We start from the raw sequence: 15,229 nt of genomic DNA, 5'->3' as shown, positions 1-15,229 counted from the left end.
CTGGGATTACAGGCGTGCGTCACCACCGCCCGGCTGCACTGTGACTTTTAAAAATATTTGTTTCTGAAATAAAGTTGTCACGGTAATGGTGACCTGATGGTTGTTGTTTTAATCAGACACTTAACATACTTTTTAGGTCATGAGAAGTTGGGGTCCCAGCGCGAATGCTATGGCAGCCTGGGCTGTGCAGATGCGGTGGCTCGCGTGGTGGAGCGCATGGAGTTTGAGCTGGGCTTGCAGGCCTGGGGATCAGCAATCGGTGGATCCGCAATCAGTGCATCCGCAATCGATGGATCCGCAATCGGTGGATCCGCAATCGGTGGATCCGCAATCGATGGATCCGCAATCGATGGATCGGCGCTCGGCGTGAGGGTCGGGGAGTGGCCGCGGCCTGGGCCTGGGCGCGCGTCGTCGGCATCAGCGTGGGGACCGGGGAGCGACGCGGGTGGGTGTGGAGGGGGCGCGGGCGGGTGTGGAGGGGGCGCGCGTGGGTGTGGAGGGGGCGCGGGCCGCCCGGCGGCGCGGCTTGGCCCGGGCGCCATCTGCTGGGCAGGCGGGCGAGGGCGCGCGACTCCTCGGCGTTCCTGTCAGAGGGGCCTGAGGGAGGCCTGAGGGGGAGCTGCCCGGGGGGGGGGGCCGGGGTGAGGGGGCCGGGGTGGGGGAGGCCGGGATGAGGGACCCGGGGGCCCCCACGTGCACCACGTCAGCCGCTAACCGGGAGCCGCTGAGCCCTTTTTTTGGGGGGGGGGGGTTGAGACAGGGTTTCTCTGTGTAGCTTTGGAGCCTGTCCCGGAACTCGCTCTGTAGACCAGGCTGGCCCGGAACTCACTGAGATCCGCCCGCCTCTGCCTCCCCAGTGCTGGGATGAGGGCGGGCGCCGCCTCCAGCTCACCAGGTCCATTTTCCCTCCCCTGGGCACGCGATGCGGACCGGCGGGCGGGCGACCTGGTTCTCCAGTCCCTGCCCGGCCCGTGGTCATCTGGTGCTTGGCCCCGGGGCCGGGCTGCTTTCCTGACCGGTGCTTTCCTGCGAGTCAGTGTTGTGTGTGTGTAACAGGCTCCCCACGGCTAGCCGAGGCTATCCCGGAGTCTCTGGGCAGCCCGTCCTGGTTCTACTCTCTCACCGCCTTCGGTGGGAGTTCCTGCCGGGGACCACTCCCATGGACGGTGTGCGTTCTTCAGTGTGAAAATGAGAGCCCACAACCCGCAGTTTACACATAAGTAGACGATTACGGAGAATAGGATAGTAGAGTTGCCGACGGAATTAGAGAGAGGTGTGTGCTAACTTCTACAAGCAACACACTGCACTCACGAAGTAAAGCTACTTCGTGACTGAGTACTTACTGAGTTTGCACTGTATTTTGTGGTGAAACCTGTTTTTTGTTGTAGCCCAGGCTGACCTCAGCTGAGACCAGCCTCGAACTGATCCTCCTGCCTCCACTTTCCCAGGGCTGGATTTTAGACTTCTACTACCGTGCCCAGCTCTGAAATAAGAACTTTGTGATAAATTTAAAATATCTCAATCTAAACCTAAAACTTTAATTAAAAATTTATTATCTTACATCAAATGTAACAAGGTTTATTTTAGATACTATTTTTCGTTTGTTTGTTTTTTGGTTTTGGTTTTTGGTTTTTTGAGACAGAGTTTCTTTGTGTAGTTTTGGTGCCTGTCCTGGATCTTGCTCTGTAGACCAGGCTGGCCTCGAACTCACAGAGATCTTCCGGGCTCTGTCTCCCAAGTGCTGGGGTTACCAGCTGGCTAGATACTATGGTTTTTTTTTGTTGTTGTTGTTTTTTTTAAAAAAAAAAAGATTTATTTACAAGATGAAAGTTCCAAATTTACAATCTTTTAGATCCTTAATGGTGTGATTACATGAATCTTGAGCTAGAAGAAAAATTCAGAAATTTAAACTTAACATTAACTGTGGGTAATCAATTAACTGAAATTGTTTTATTTAGAATTATAGGTGATTGCTAGTGCATTCATTGAATTTTTCTTTTTCTTTTTTGGTTTTTCGAGACAGGGTTTCTCTGTGTAGTTTTGGTGCCTTTCTCGGATCTCGCTCTGTAGACCAGGCTGGCCTTGAACTCAAAAAGATCCGCCAGGCTCTGCCTCTCAAGTGCTGGGATTAAAGATGTGCGCCACCACCGGCTGGCTTCTACATTGAATTTTTATTGATTATCTACTCTGTCAGGAACTGTTCTAGGTTATTGAAACATATAAGAAAAAAAATCCCTTCTTTGCTTTGCAGGGAGAAAGATAAACAACTAAATACAAAGTTCCAATTATAGATGAGTGTTATAAAGAAAAATAATGCAGGATTGAGGGATAGAAAATTATAAAGTTTTTTTTAACCAGAGTGTGTACACACACACACACACACACACACACACACACACACACGTTTTTATTCTGTACTAAAATAAGTTATACCACCTTTTGTACTAGAACTAGAAAAAAGTTCTTGTGACAGTATTTTCTGCGTATATGGGAGGTCTTTTTGTATAGTGTAACATTTAAAGTTAGTTTTAATCTGTTTTGTTGTCTTATTTCCACTTTCTTTTAGAATAAAGAACTTGATCATACATGTTAGTAATGAGATTTTCTACTTAAACTCTGAGGTAGTAGAGCCCTATAAACCTGGCTTGATGGGTTTTACTTCATTAACCTTTTGTTGATTAAAATATAGTTCTGACACTAGACAGGAAGCATTTTGCAGCTTCTTGGACAATAAATACAAAGTTGATTAGCGTGGGTTTTTCAGATAACTGTTTTCAAGTTCTGAAATTGTTTCATAAGTAGACGTGAAGATCTGTTAGTGTGTTTCAGAATGATTCCCTTGTACTTTCTGCTCAGTTTTCCTTGGCTTCTGTTTATCATGCAGTCAAATTGTTTTAGATGTTTATAGAATTATATTTACTTGTTTTAGTTTGGGCTACTTCTTTTTGTTGGTGACTGGGTGATTAATAAATTGAGAAGAGTATTAAAAGTAAATATAACCCAAATAAAACAATGAAAAACCCACAGTATTCTGGTTCAGTAAGAACTGTCCTAAAGTGTGTGCAGGATTTAGCCTCTTGTGGCATTTCGTCAAGAGCTACACTGGAAATGGCCTTCCTCCTAACCTCACCCTACATGTGTTTTATATTTTCACTAGAGAACTCTCATCTTGGTAACGTAGATTCTAACTTGGTAATGCACTTTTGCTATGAGATCGTGTTCATGTAGTTTTAAAATTTTGAATTTCTGTCCTGAGGACAAATTTCCAGTTATTGACTATCACATAAGAAATGGAAATGTGGGCTGGACAGATGGCTCAGTGGTTAAGAACACCGACTGTTCTTCCAGAGGTCCTGAGTTCAATTCCCAGCACCCACATGGTGGCTCACCACCACCTGTAATGAGATCTGGTGCCCTCTTCTGGTGTGCCTACATACATGCAGGCAGAACACTGTATACATAATAAATAAATAAATCTTAAAAATAGGGAGACGTAATTTTGTAATTTATGTTTTATGATTCGTGCATCTAATTTCTTGCTTTGACCTATAGAACACTTCATTATGTTTCAGAATTTAGAAAAATGAGATATAGTTTTGATGTGCAGGGGGTGATAATTGAAATGAAAAAGGAGCAATGTATGCTTTTAACAATGGTGACCTACACACTGAAGGATGTATTAGAATTTGCCAGGAGAAGAATGGAAGTACATTCTAAACATTAGTGCAGTATAGAGAGGGATGCATGTGGGAAAACACATGAATGAACGGAGAATAATGTGTTTCATAATGAAGCATTTTCAAAGAACTTTCGAAAGACAAAGCTAAATAGTTGTCTGTGATTATATTTTAGAAAACATTCTGGGAAATTAATGATTCTCACTTACTTGTCCAGAAATTGTTTTTTACATTCCTGTAAATGAATATAAACTGCTTTTTTTTTTCTTGTAGATTTCAGACAAAGTCTGGTTTTCAACAATGCTGAAATCAAGCAATTGCTTTTTTTCCATGGATAATTTGTTTTTTAGTAGCCCAGATGAAACTGAAAAGTAAGTGTGCCTGAAAGGAGGGTTATCTAATGTATTATTTTCAGTTTTATAATTTTAGGGACTTTTAATTCTTAATAGTTGCAGGAATAATCTAGAATATAGTAATGGTGACATTTACATGTTGATAGCCCATGGTTTTAGGTGCAATATGTCACAAGTAATTTGTTGTATGCAGTACTTGAAATGCTAACATTTGAGTGAGGAGAAAATGAAGTGGCCTCACAACTATCATTCAGCCAGCGTTCCTCATACAGCAGTGTGCATTCGTCCTGTGACACACAGGGCAAGATGTTGAGAGCATTGCCATACATACAGGGACAAAGCAAGTCTGTGACAGTTTGTTTATGGAGTGTCATTCTAAGAGTTTGTATTTGAGTAATGTTTAATAAATAGATGGTTTTTGATAGCCTGTCCTTATTAACATATATTTACATTTTGTTTTCTGTATAGCCTTCCAGTTAAGGAAAAATCACTGGATTGGTTTCTCCCTCCAGCTCCACTGATTTCAGAAATTCCAGATACTCAGGAGTTAGAGGAAGAAATTGAAAGTTATAAACTATTAAGTAAGTTGTCATGTTTCTTGTGAAGCCAAACTCATGTAGTTTATGTCAGTATAAAAAAAAATCTACTAATGTATTGAAGTATTAATTCCTTTTTTGCTTGTGCATCAAATCTCAAGGTCTAGAACATTCACCTTCTCTACAAACACATTCACACAGTGCATAATACACTATCACGTACTTGTTTGTTCTGCTGCTCTATGAATACTAAAACTTGCTAATGCAATTCTGTTTTGTGTTGTTCTTTACAAAAAGTACAATTTTCTGAGAGCCAGATCTCTGAAGTGTTCTCAGTGAAAAACACCAAGATGCAGAAGGTTATGTATAATAGATTATTTTAAACATTGTTAAGCTAATGATGTAGCAGAACATGAGCTTATCATACAGGAGGGCCTCAGTCTTTCCCAATACTACAAAAAAATTTTCCCCCAAACAAGCATGTTCAAACAATGTATGTTTCTTATATGATAATATTCAAAATTTTAATGTTTTATTATGACTCATAATTTATATATGTTTGCATATGAATTTGTATAATAATATTTTTTATGCAGGACCTCACTGTGTAGCCTTGGCTAGCCTGAAACTCACTATGCAGATGAGGCTGGCCTTTAACTCACAGAGGTCTGTCTGTGTCTGCCTCCAGAAACAACCATCTTTATTTCATGACTACAGTAGTACAGATTATCTTATTATTGTATTGATTCTTTTAATTTTTGTATTTATCTAGTAAGCTCTTTAGAAAATTTTTAATTTTGTTATGCTTACTTAGTGCCTGTGTTTATGGGGGTACTACCACAGTGTTTGTGAAGTCAGAGGACAACTTGTGGGAGTAAGTTCTCTCCGTCCACCATGTGCGTCCTCGGGACAGAACTCAGGTTCTCGGGCTTGATGGCAGATACTTGACCCACTAAACCATGTCACTGGCCCTCTTTAGAAACTTTTCATTGAAATTTTCTGTCATTATTTAGAAAATTCTTTTCACAAAGAACATGTAATATGTAATAATAATTAGTGTATTTCTTTTATCCTAGGCCAAGGAAAGATGCCAAAAATGATAGCATCAAATCTGAAGATCATTAATGAAGACAAAAGTTGTATTTCACCAATACAAAAATTCCATTTTCCCTGTAATGTGCATAAACAGGATCACCTGAAATTAGGAGGATCAAGTAACAATGACTCATCCCATATTGCTGGCACACTGTTCTATGGCTCTTCTCAGAAGTATAAAGATCACATGGGCACTGAGAATCCACCTGCAAAGAGTGGTCCTGGGGATCTGAAATTCCCTAACGCTGCAGAAGACAGAGGAAAGTACACATCAGCATTCAAAAAAGGGTAACTAACTAGTTGCATAATACGCTGAGCAAATCTGAGTACTAGGTGAACACGGAAAAGAATTAAATTTAATAGGAGGTTGTTGAGAAAAACAGTAGCAACAGTAGTTTATGTGCCAGACATTGCCAGGCCTGGGGTTCTGTGCACAGGAGTCTCCAGTTCTCGTCTTTCAGAACTTAAAACTTACCATAAAGGCAAGGACAATGAGCTTCTAAAACTAACTCACTGAATGTTTCGTAGTGTGACAGTTATTTTAACAACATACATGATTAGAGCAAAGATTCTCAAACTTTTCTTATTGGTGCCCTTTAATACTTAAAATTAACTGAGGAATCTCAGTTTTCTTTAGGTGGGTAATTATATCTGTTAATACTTAGCCATACTGAAAGTTATAACTGAAAGCTAAAATATGTTATAGTTCATTTTAAAACAGTGTGAAACCTGCTTCTAGTTAACCCTACACACACACACACACACACACACACACACACACACACACACACACACACACTGGTTGTTTTATTTTGAGTCAGGATCTCATTGTGTAGGTGAAATGGAATTCACTCTGTAGACACAGATGAGTTCAAAAGTATAGACATCTTCTTGTCGTCACCTCCTGAGTACCAGCATTCAAGGCATGTGCTACCATGTTTGGTTCTAAATGATATATTTTTGGCTATACTCCAAAATGACCCTTTTCACAAATCAGTGGATGAATAGATTAAAAGTAATGTTGCAAACCAGGGACAGAGACTAAGTATGTATATTGTATGATCTCACATGTGTTAGCGTCCTACTGCTTTTAACATACAGGAGAAAACAACGTGAAAACAGAAACAATTTACTTTAGCAGACCACTTTTGTCCTACTTTGCTCTTGGTCTCTCTTGATTTGGGTAGTTTCTCTGCCTTAGCCTCCTGAGAGCTGGAGTTATTTTAGATTATATTTTTGATTGTATTTCTTTTTTTTTTTAAGTTATATATTTTATTGTGGTGATATATTTGTGTCAAATAAAGCTTGCCTGAGGATCGGAGGACAGAGCTAGCCACTAGATAAAACATAGAGGCCAGGCAGTGGTGGCACACACACTTAATCCTATCACTCAAGGAGGCAGAGGCAGAGATCCAGTGATCAAAGCTACACTGGACTGCATGAAATTGATTCAGTCTAGGAGAGAAGCAGAGCCAGGCAGTGGTGGCACACACCTTTAATCCAGTACTTGAGATCTCATGTCTTTGCTACCAGTATTTGGGAAGCACACACACTGTTAATCCCAGCACTATGAAGGAAATGAAATGGCTGGGTGGAGAAAGGTATAGAAGGCGCGAGGAAACAGGAACTAGAGTTTTTCAGCTGAGGATTCAGAGGCTTTAAATCAGAGGATTTGTGGAGATAGGATCTCACCTTCCATTCGGCCTGAGGATTCAGTAGTGGTAAAAAGTTTCTCTAGTGGCTTGTTCCTTTGTCTCTCTGATCTTTCAGCATTTACCCCAATATCTGGCTCCAGGTTTTTTATTATAAGACCATTTAGGATTCATGCGTTTTATTTTTTGAGATTATAATAAGTTACATCATTTCTCCTTTCTTCCCTCCCTCTAAACCTTCCCTTTACTCCTTACTCTCTTTCAAAAGCATAGTCTCTATTTTCATTAAATGTTGTATGTACAGATGTATATGCATCGATGTATATGTATTTTCCTAAATACATAAATACAACTGTTGTTGTTTTTGCTCTTTTTTGGGGGGGGGGCTGCCACCCAACTCCCCAATCACACACAGAGGCAATCGTAAATGCTTGGCCTTATCTTGGCTTGTTTCTAGCCAGTTTTTCTTAAATTATCCCATCTACCTTTTGCCTCTGGGCTTTTACCTTTCTCTATTTCTGAATACCTTTTCTTTCCTTCTTACTCCATGGCTTGCTGTGTAGTTGGGTGACTGGTCCCTGGTGTCCTCCTCTTTCCTCTTGCTCCTTGATCCTTTTTCTCTCAGGTTTCTTCTATTTATTCTCTCTGCTTGCCAGCCCCACCCATTCCTTCTCCTGCTTTTTATTAGACCATCAGGTGTTTTAGACAGGCAAAATCACACAGCCTCACAGAGTTAAACAAATGCAACACATCTTTGCATCATTAAAACAAATGTTCCACATTATAAACAAATTTAACACACCTTAAATAATATTCTACATATAACCTGTTCAGTCTGATTATGTTACTTGTATGTATGTTTTCAGAGCTGGCCAGTTAGTATTCAGATAGTATTGGCTAGTTGGTTTGCCCTTGTCTGGGGAAGACTGTTTCTCCTCTTCTCAGTATTCCTTAGTTGCCTGTAGTTCTTTGTGTAGGATTGAGGCCTCCTGGGGTTCCTTGCTCCCATATCCCTCTTAGCATGTCTGTTGTCCTTATTCAGCTCATGTTTTAGCAGTCATTTTGGGGAGACTTTATGGGTTGTAGCTTCTGACATTCCTAAGAAACACAATCTCACAACAAACTCCCTGATCTTCTGGCTCTTACAATCTTTCTTCCCCCTCTTCCACTGGATTCCCTGATACCTGGGTTTGGGAGTGTTTTGCAGATTTATCCATTGAAATTAGGCTCCACAACTCTGCATTTTGATTAGTTAGACTTTTCTGTAATGGTCTCAGTCTGTTGCAAAGAGAAGTTTTCTTTTTGTTTTTTTGTTTTTGTTTTGTTTTGAGATAGGGTTGCTCTGTGTAGCTTTGAGCCTTTCCTGGATCTCACTCTGTAGACTAGGCTGGCCTTGAACTCACAAAGATCCACCTGGCTCTGCCTCCCAAGTACTGTGATTAAAGGTGTGCACCACCACCATCGCCCGGCTGAGTTTTTTTGATGAGGAATGAGGATTATATGTTTTCTGTGGGTATAAGGACCAACAAGTGTTTTGAATGATGTTAGAGATTATGTTGATTTAGTAAAGTAGTGGTTGTAGGTTCTCCATCAAGATCCATGACTTCACTAGCCCTGGGTAGTTGGTTGGTTTCCTGTAACAAGATGATATCTCTTCTGCTGAGCAAGTCTTAACATCCAATTAGAAATGTAAGACCCACCAAGTATGAGTGCCACTAATGCACCCTTAGGGTTATCTGTTGTATGAATTCTAAAATGGTCTTATAAAAAACCTGGAGCTAGATATTGGGGTAAATGTTGAAAGATCAGAGAGACAAAGGAACAAGCCATAGCCACCTCTTACCTCTAGGATTCCTCAGCCTGAAAAAGCCTTCGTTCCTCCTCATACCTTATATACCTTTCTCTGCCCAGCTGTTTCACTTCCTTCCTAGTGCTGGAATTAAAGGTGTGTGCCATGACTGCCTGGCTCTGTTTCTCTCCTAGACTGAGTCAATCTCATTCCAGGCTGGCTTTGAACTCATAGAGATCCAGATGGATCTCTGCCTCCCAAGTGCTAGGATTAAAGGTGTGTGCCACCCCTGCCTGCCCTCTATGTTTAATCTAGTGGCTTATTCTGTTCTCTGATCTTCAGGCAAATTTTGTTAGTATACACAGTGTATCATCACCGTTATCATGCCATGCTGGTGTTGTTGGGGTTAATAGATGTCATAGCTGGGTAGGACTGACGGTTCCCTTGTCAGAGTCCAGCTCTGACCTGTCAAAAGGTTCTTGTCGGGAGGGGAGAGAAATGAGTAAGTATTAGATAGAAATATAGGCAGAGAGGACAAGAAAGACAGAGACACAGGATAGCTTTGGGAGACACCTGGGTCAATACCCAGCCTCCTTGAGGTTTATTCTGAAGGGCTTTTTATATAATGCTGAGCGGTGAGGCAAAAGACCTCCCCCTTTCAAGATCAAAGCACATCTTTCAAGTGTAGAGCCTTCAAAACACCTGATAACCACACCTGTGGCCAAATCATCCCATTATTCAGCCCTGCTGGGTAAAGCAAACCCAGATTCTCTGACCCTGAGTAAGGTCTTACTAGGAAGCTGCTGTGAGCCTCCACATTTCTTCCCTCCTATGGGAGTTTGTATGGCATCTTCTGGTACCAGGAAAGCTAGTCCTGGGGGAAGAGGATTTTGGGTCAGATCCAATTTGTATATTTCTTTATGCTTTTTTCTTTCAGTCTGCCTTTAGCCAGAGCTACAACCTTGTTCCTTTTGTTACCTGTTGCTGTTTACTTTTACCTCCTCTATTTCTCTTTCTATAACCCTAATATTAACTACTTGTTTTCTCTTTTATTTCTCATACCCAAGTAGCTTCTATCTTAATAAACAGTACTATCAGTGTTTCTCTATTTCCTACAATGACTGGAGTTGAGAAGATTCTTTTTCATTGATGATTACTATATTTTCATATGGAGGCTGTGCTTTGACTCCCTGTGACATTTTATTTAAAATACTAACCATAAAAACAAAGGCATAAAGATAAACCTATCAGAATAGTAGCAGATTTCTCAATACAAACTTAACAGCCAGAAAGCATGGAATGAATCATTTTGATCTCTCAAAGTCACTAACTGCCAATACAGATTACTATATCCAGAAAAATTGTCTGCCATAATTAAAGGAGAAAGACTTTCCACAACAAAAACAAACTAAAGAATTCATACCACTTAGTCAGCACTCTATATGATACTTGAAGGAATTCTCTGGATATAGAGAAACATAAACATATCCATAAGGCTATAGGGATGATGGTGGAGGAGGAAGCAGCTGGGCTTTCTGTGCCTCTGGCTCCCAAGTCTTTATTTGATAAAATAGAACAATAGAGACTTAGTTAGAAACAACATGAATTAAATAGCATCAAAGATCAAAGACCTCACAAACTTCTACAGAAATTCCATCCAAACACTGCTGAATACACATTGTCAGCAGCTAATGGAACATTTTCTGTAGTAGGAAAGAAAGCACATCTAACAAATGTATAAAAACTGAAATAATTTCTTATATTCAATCTGACCATTATAGAATAAAACTACAAATTAATAGCAAAAGAAACTAAAGAACACACAAACTCATGGAGATTGAACAACAGACAAAACATTCCTGAATCAAATGAAAACAAAATATTCTTAAATCAAGTGAAATGAAAATACAACATACCCAAACCTTATTTAATACAGTGAAAGTGGCCATAAGAGGGAAGTTTATGCTTCAGATGCCTACATAAAAGAGAACAAACAAAAACAAAGATAACTCAGGCACTAAGTGACATACCCTGTAATATGAGCAGTCAAGAGGCAAAGGCAAGAGACTCACCACATACTCTACAGAGCAAGCTCTAAGCTAACCAGGCCTACACAGTGAGACCATATCTCAAAAATAAATAGATGAAAACCATATTTCAAGTAAACAGTGATGAACCCTAGGTCCTTGGAAAAGCAAGCCAAAGTCAACATCAATATCTGGAAAGAAATATCAGGGCAGAAGATGAATAAGCAACAACATTCATTCTTAGAATCAATTAGAGTTAGTTCTTTAATAAATAAATAAATAAATAGCTGGGGGATGGTGGTGCATGCCTGTAATCCCAGCACTCAGAAGGCAGAGGCAGGTGGATCTCTGTGAGTTCAAGGCCAGCCTGGTCTACAAAGCTACCTTTGTAGAAACCTTGTCTCGAAAAACAAACAAACAAATAAATAAATAATCAATCCCTAATCAAACTAGCCAAAAGAAAAAGGGAGACACCCAAACTAATAAAATTGGACCTTGAAAGAGGGACATTACCACAGATACAAATAGAATTCAGAAAATAATTAGAACATACCTTAAAAACTTATATTTTGGTAAACTAGAAAATATAAAAGAAATTGATGAATTTCTAGATGCATATAATCTACCAAAGTTAAACCAAAATGAGACAAACAGATCTATAATAAGCAATGATATTGAAACAGTAATAAACAAAATCAGTTAAAGAGAGTTCAGGTCCAGATGGAGTCTCTGCTGAATTCTACCAGACCTTTAAAGAAGAGCTAACACCAGTACTTCTCAATCCAGTTCATAAAATAGAAAGGAAGGATGCTACCAAACTCTTAACAAAACCAGTAGTTCCCTGATACCAAAACCAAAGACACGACAAGAACAAAAGAGCATAGGTCAGTTGTATCTACAGGCCTTACGTGTGATGCCTCACATAAATGGACTCAGACATAAATTACCATCCTCTCATTGAATGCAGAGGAGGGTTTTCAGCTAAATCTAACCTCTATGATGAAAACCCAAAGAAATTAGAATAGACTATCTCATCATAATGAAGGTTATACATGACAAACTGGTAGCTAGTATTATACTAATTGGGAAAAACCTCAAAAAATTTCTACTAAAATCAGAATCAAGACAATGGTGTTCATCTTTTCCACTTTAAAAAATATTCATTATTATTATTATTGTTATTATTGTTTTTTTTGAGATAAGATTTCTATTTATAGCTCTGGCTTTCCTGGAACTCACTTTGTAGACCAGGCTGGCCCCAAACTCATAGAGATCCATCTGCTTCTGTCTCCCTAGTGCGGGGATTAATGGTGCAAGTTTATTTTGTTTTAAATCTTGTGATGTGTGTGAGTGTATATAATGGGTGTAGGTACCTGTAGAGGCCAGAGAAAACAGATCCCCAGGGGCTGGAGCTACAGGTGATTATGTGTAGCTGAAGTTTTCCTGTATCCACCCGGCTCCTGCAGCCACTCAGACCCAAGTAAACACACAGAGGCTTATATTACTTATAAACTGTATGGCCATGACAGGCTTCTTGCTATCTAGTTCTTATGTTTTAAATTAACCCGTTTCTATTAATCTGTAAGTTGCCACATGGCTTGTGGCTTACCAGTACTTTTTCATCTTGCTTCTCATGGCAGCGGCTGGCAGCATCTCCTCTGTGTCTGGCTGGTGACTCCTGACTCAGCCTTCCTCTTCCCAGAATTCTCCTTGTCTGTTTATCCTGCCTATACTTTCTGCCTGGCTACTGGCCAATCAGCATTTTATTTATCAACCAGTGGGAACAACACATTCACAGCATGCAGAGTGACATCACCCATCAGTTGTGAGCCACCTTAAGTTGGGTGCTAAGAATCTAATTCTGGTCCTCTGGAAGAGTAAGAATGCTTTTAACCTCTGAGTCATCTCTCCAGTCCCTCACTTTCTCAACTCTTATTCAAAATAGTACTTAAAGCCTTAGCTAGGGCAATAAGACAAGAGAAGGAGATAAAAGGATACAAATAGGAAAGGAAGTCATCAAAATATTATTTGCAGGTGATATGATTCTCTATGACTCTGAGAACCCCACCAGAAAACTCTTAGATCTAATAAATACTTTCAGAAAAGTAGCAGGATACAAAAGCAATGTACAAAAGTTGCTTGCCTTCTTGTATACCACCAATAAACATATTATCGGTAATGAAATCAAGGGGGGGAAATCCATTCACAACTGCCTCAAAAAATTAAATACCTTAGAATAAGTTTAGCCAAAGAAGTGGAAGATGTCTGCAGTGAAAAGTCGAAAATACTGAAGAAGAAACTGAGGGAGACACTAGGCGATGGAAAGACCTCCCACACTCACAGATCAGAGTTAACACTGAAAATCGCTATACACCCAAAAGCAAGATTTGGTGTAATCCCTATCAAACTTCCAGTATCACCCTTCATAGAATTAATAATAAAATTTTAAATTTCAAACCTATATAGCTGTAGCCACCTGATGTTTTACAAAGACACTAAAAATACATATTGGAGAAAAAAACTCCTTATTAAACAAATGATGCTGGGCAAATAGGATTTCTACCTATGAAAGAATGAAACTAAGTATCTCTTACCACATATGAAATCCAACTCCAAATAGATAAAGACTTTAATGTTAGGCTCTGAAACTATTAAAGGAAAAAGTAGGAAAAGCACTTTATGATGTCAGCAAAAGTATATACTTTCTGAAAAGTCCAGTTGCTCATGAAATTATGCTAATATAATTGATACAGAGGAAACAATCAAAAGATGCAGCTTACAGAATGGGAAATTTTTGCTAGCTATATACCTGACCAGATTAATAGCTAGGATATATAAAGAACTTAAAGCCGGGCGGTGGTGGCGCACGCCTTTAATCCCAGCACTCGGGAGGCAGAGCCAGGCGGATCTCTGTGAGTTCGAGGCCAGCCTAGGCTACCAAGTGAGTTCCAGGAAAGGTGCAAAGCTACACAGAGAAACCCTGTCTCGAAAAACCAAAAAAAAAAAAAAAAAAAAAAAAGAACTTAATCCAATTCTTTGGAACACTCCATTCATTCAACAAATGGGCTAATGAAATGAGTAGTTTTCAGAAAAGTACAACTGTGTAATAAACACAGAAAAAGTGTACAATACTAGCCATCAGAGAATTGCAAATAAAACTATATTGAGATTTTATCTCATTCCAGTCAGAAAGGCAGTCATTAAGAAAACAACAAGCGGTGACACACGCCTTTAGTTCCAGCGCTTGGGAGGTAGAGGCAGGCGGATCTCTATGAGTTCGAGGACAGCCAGGGCTATACAGAGAAACCCTGTCTGAAAAAACCAAAAGGAAAAAAAAAGCAAATGCTGAAATGCTGGTGAAGATGTGAACAAAGGGGAAACCTTATACTCTGCTGGTGTGAATGGAAGCTGTCAGCCATTGAACAAATGCCCAAGTTAACATATCAAAGAGATAGTTACACTGCTCATAATGGCTCTTAATGGAACAAACCTAAGTGCTTACCAACAGAGGACTAGATGTTTAAAAGGTGGTGTATATACACAGTGTTTTTGTTTTTAGCTATTAAGAAAAATGAAATGCCATTTGAAGAAAAATGGATTCTGCTGGAGGTAATTATATTAAGCAAATTAAATGACAACATGTCACTGAAGCCATGTGAAAGAGGATGGATTGGAAATGAATTGCCTAAGAAAATGAGAGATATATTTTGAATGTGTCTGCATGAATTTTGAAGTAATGGGATGATGACAGATTATAGCATGAAGAAACAAGATTCTAAAGTAACCAGAAACTGATATGTGGCAAAACACTAAAGATACTGATATTTATAGATAGTATAGACACTATGGTTAAAGCAGATTAATGATCTAGATTTGGAATAAAGAAAACAAGTCTCAACCTCCAAGTACCTGAGAACTGAAAGAACTAAGGATTTTTAAGAGGCAAGAGCTTTCAGGGCAGAGTCACGTTTTTTTTTTTTTTGGTTTTTTTTTTTTTGGTTTTTCGAGACAGGGTTTCTCTGTGTAGCTTTGCGCCTTTCCTGTAACTCACTCTGTAGTCCAGGCTGGCCTCGAACTCACAGAGATCTGCCTGGCTCTGC

General features: G+C 39.7%; 1 protein-coding gene across 4 annotated transcripts in view; it reads left to right on the top strand.

Annotated features, from left to right (window-relative positions):
- The first annotated feature begins 348 nt into the window (after nt 1–348).
- The window catches only part of Hfm1 (helicase for meiosis 1), an 87,182-nt gene continuing 72,301 nt past the window's right edge, over nt 349–15,229 (top strand). Inside the window, exons 1-4 of one of the 4 annotated variants that reach the window (XM_076546901.1) lie at nt 349–445; nt 3,951–4,048; nt 4,499–4,611; nt 5,643–5,949. In XM_076546901.1, the coding sequence (XP_076403016.1) occupies nt 3,978–4,048; nt 4,499–4,611; nt 5,643–5,949 (491 nt within the window). In that variant the 5' untranslated portion in view covers nt 349–445; nt 3,951–3,977. Of the gene's footprint in view, nt 446–866; nt 896–1,056; nt 1,274–3,950; nt 4,049–4,498; nt 4,612–5,642; nt 5,950–15,229 lie in introns of those variants that run through there. The other 3 variants (XR_013043088.1, XM_076546900.1, XM_076546902.1) reach the window with 3 other exon arrangements.

Source organism: Peromyscus maniculatus, chromosome 10 (genome assembly GCF_049852395.1).
Source record: "Peromyscus maniculatus bairdii isolate BWxNUB_F1_BW_parent chromosome 10, HU_Pman_BW_mat_3.1, whole genome shotgun sequence".
NCBI lineage: Eukaryota > Metazoa > Chordata > Mammalia > Rodentia > Cricetidae > Peromyscus > Peromyscus maniculatus.
This window is presented reverse-complemented; position numbering and strand designations above follow the sequence as displayed.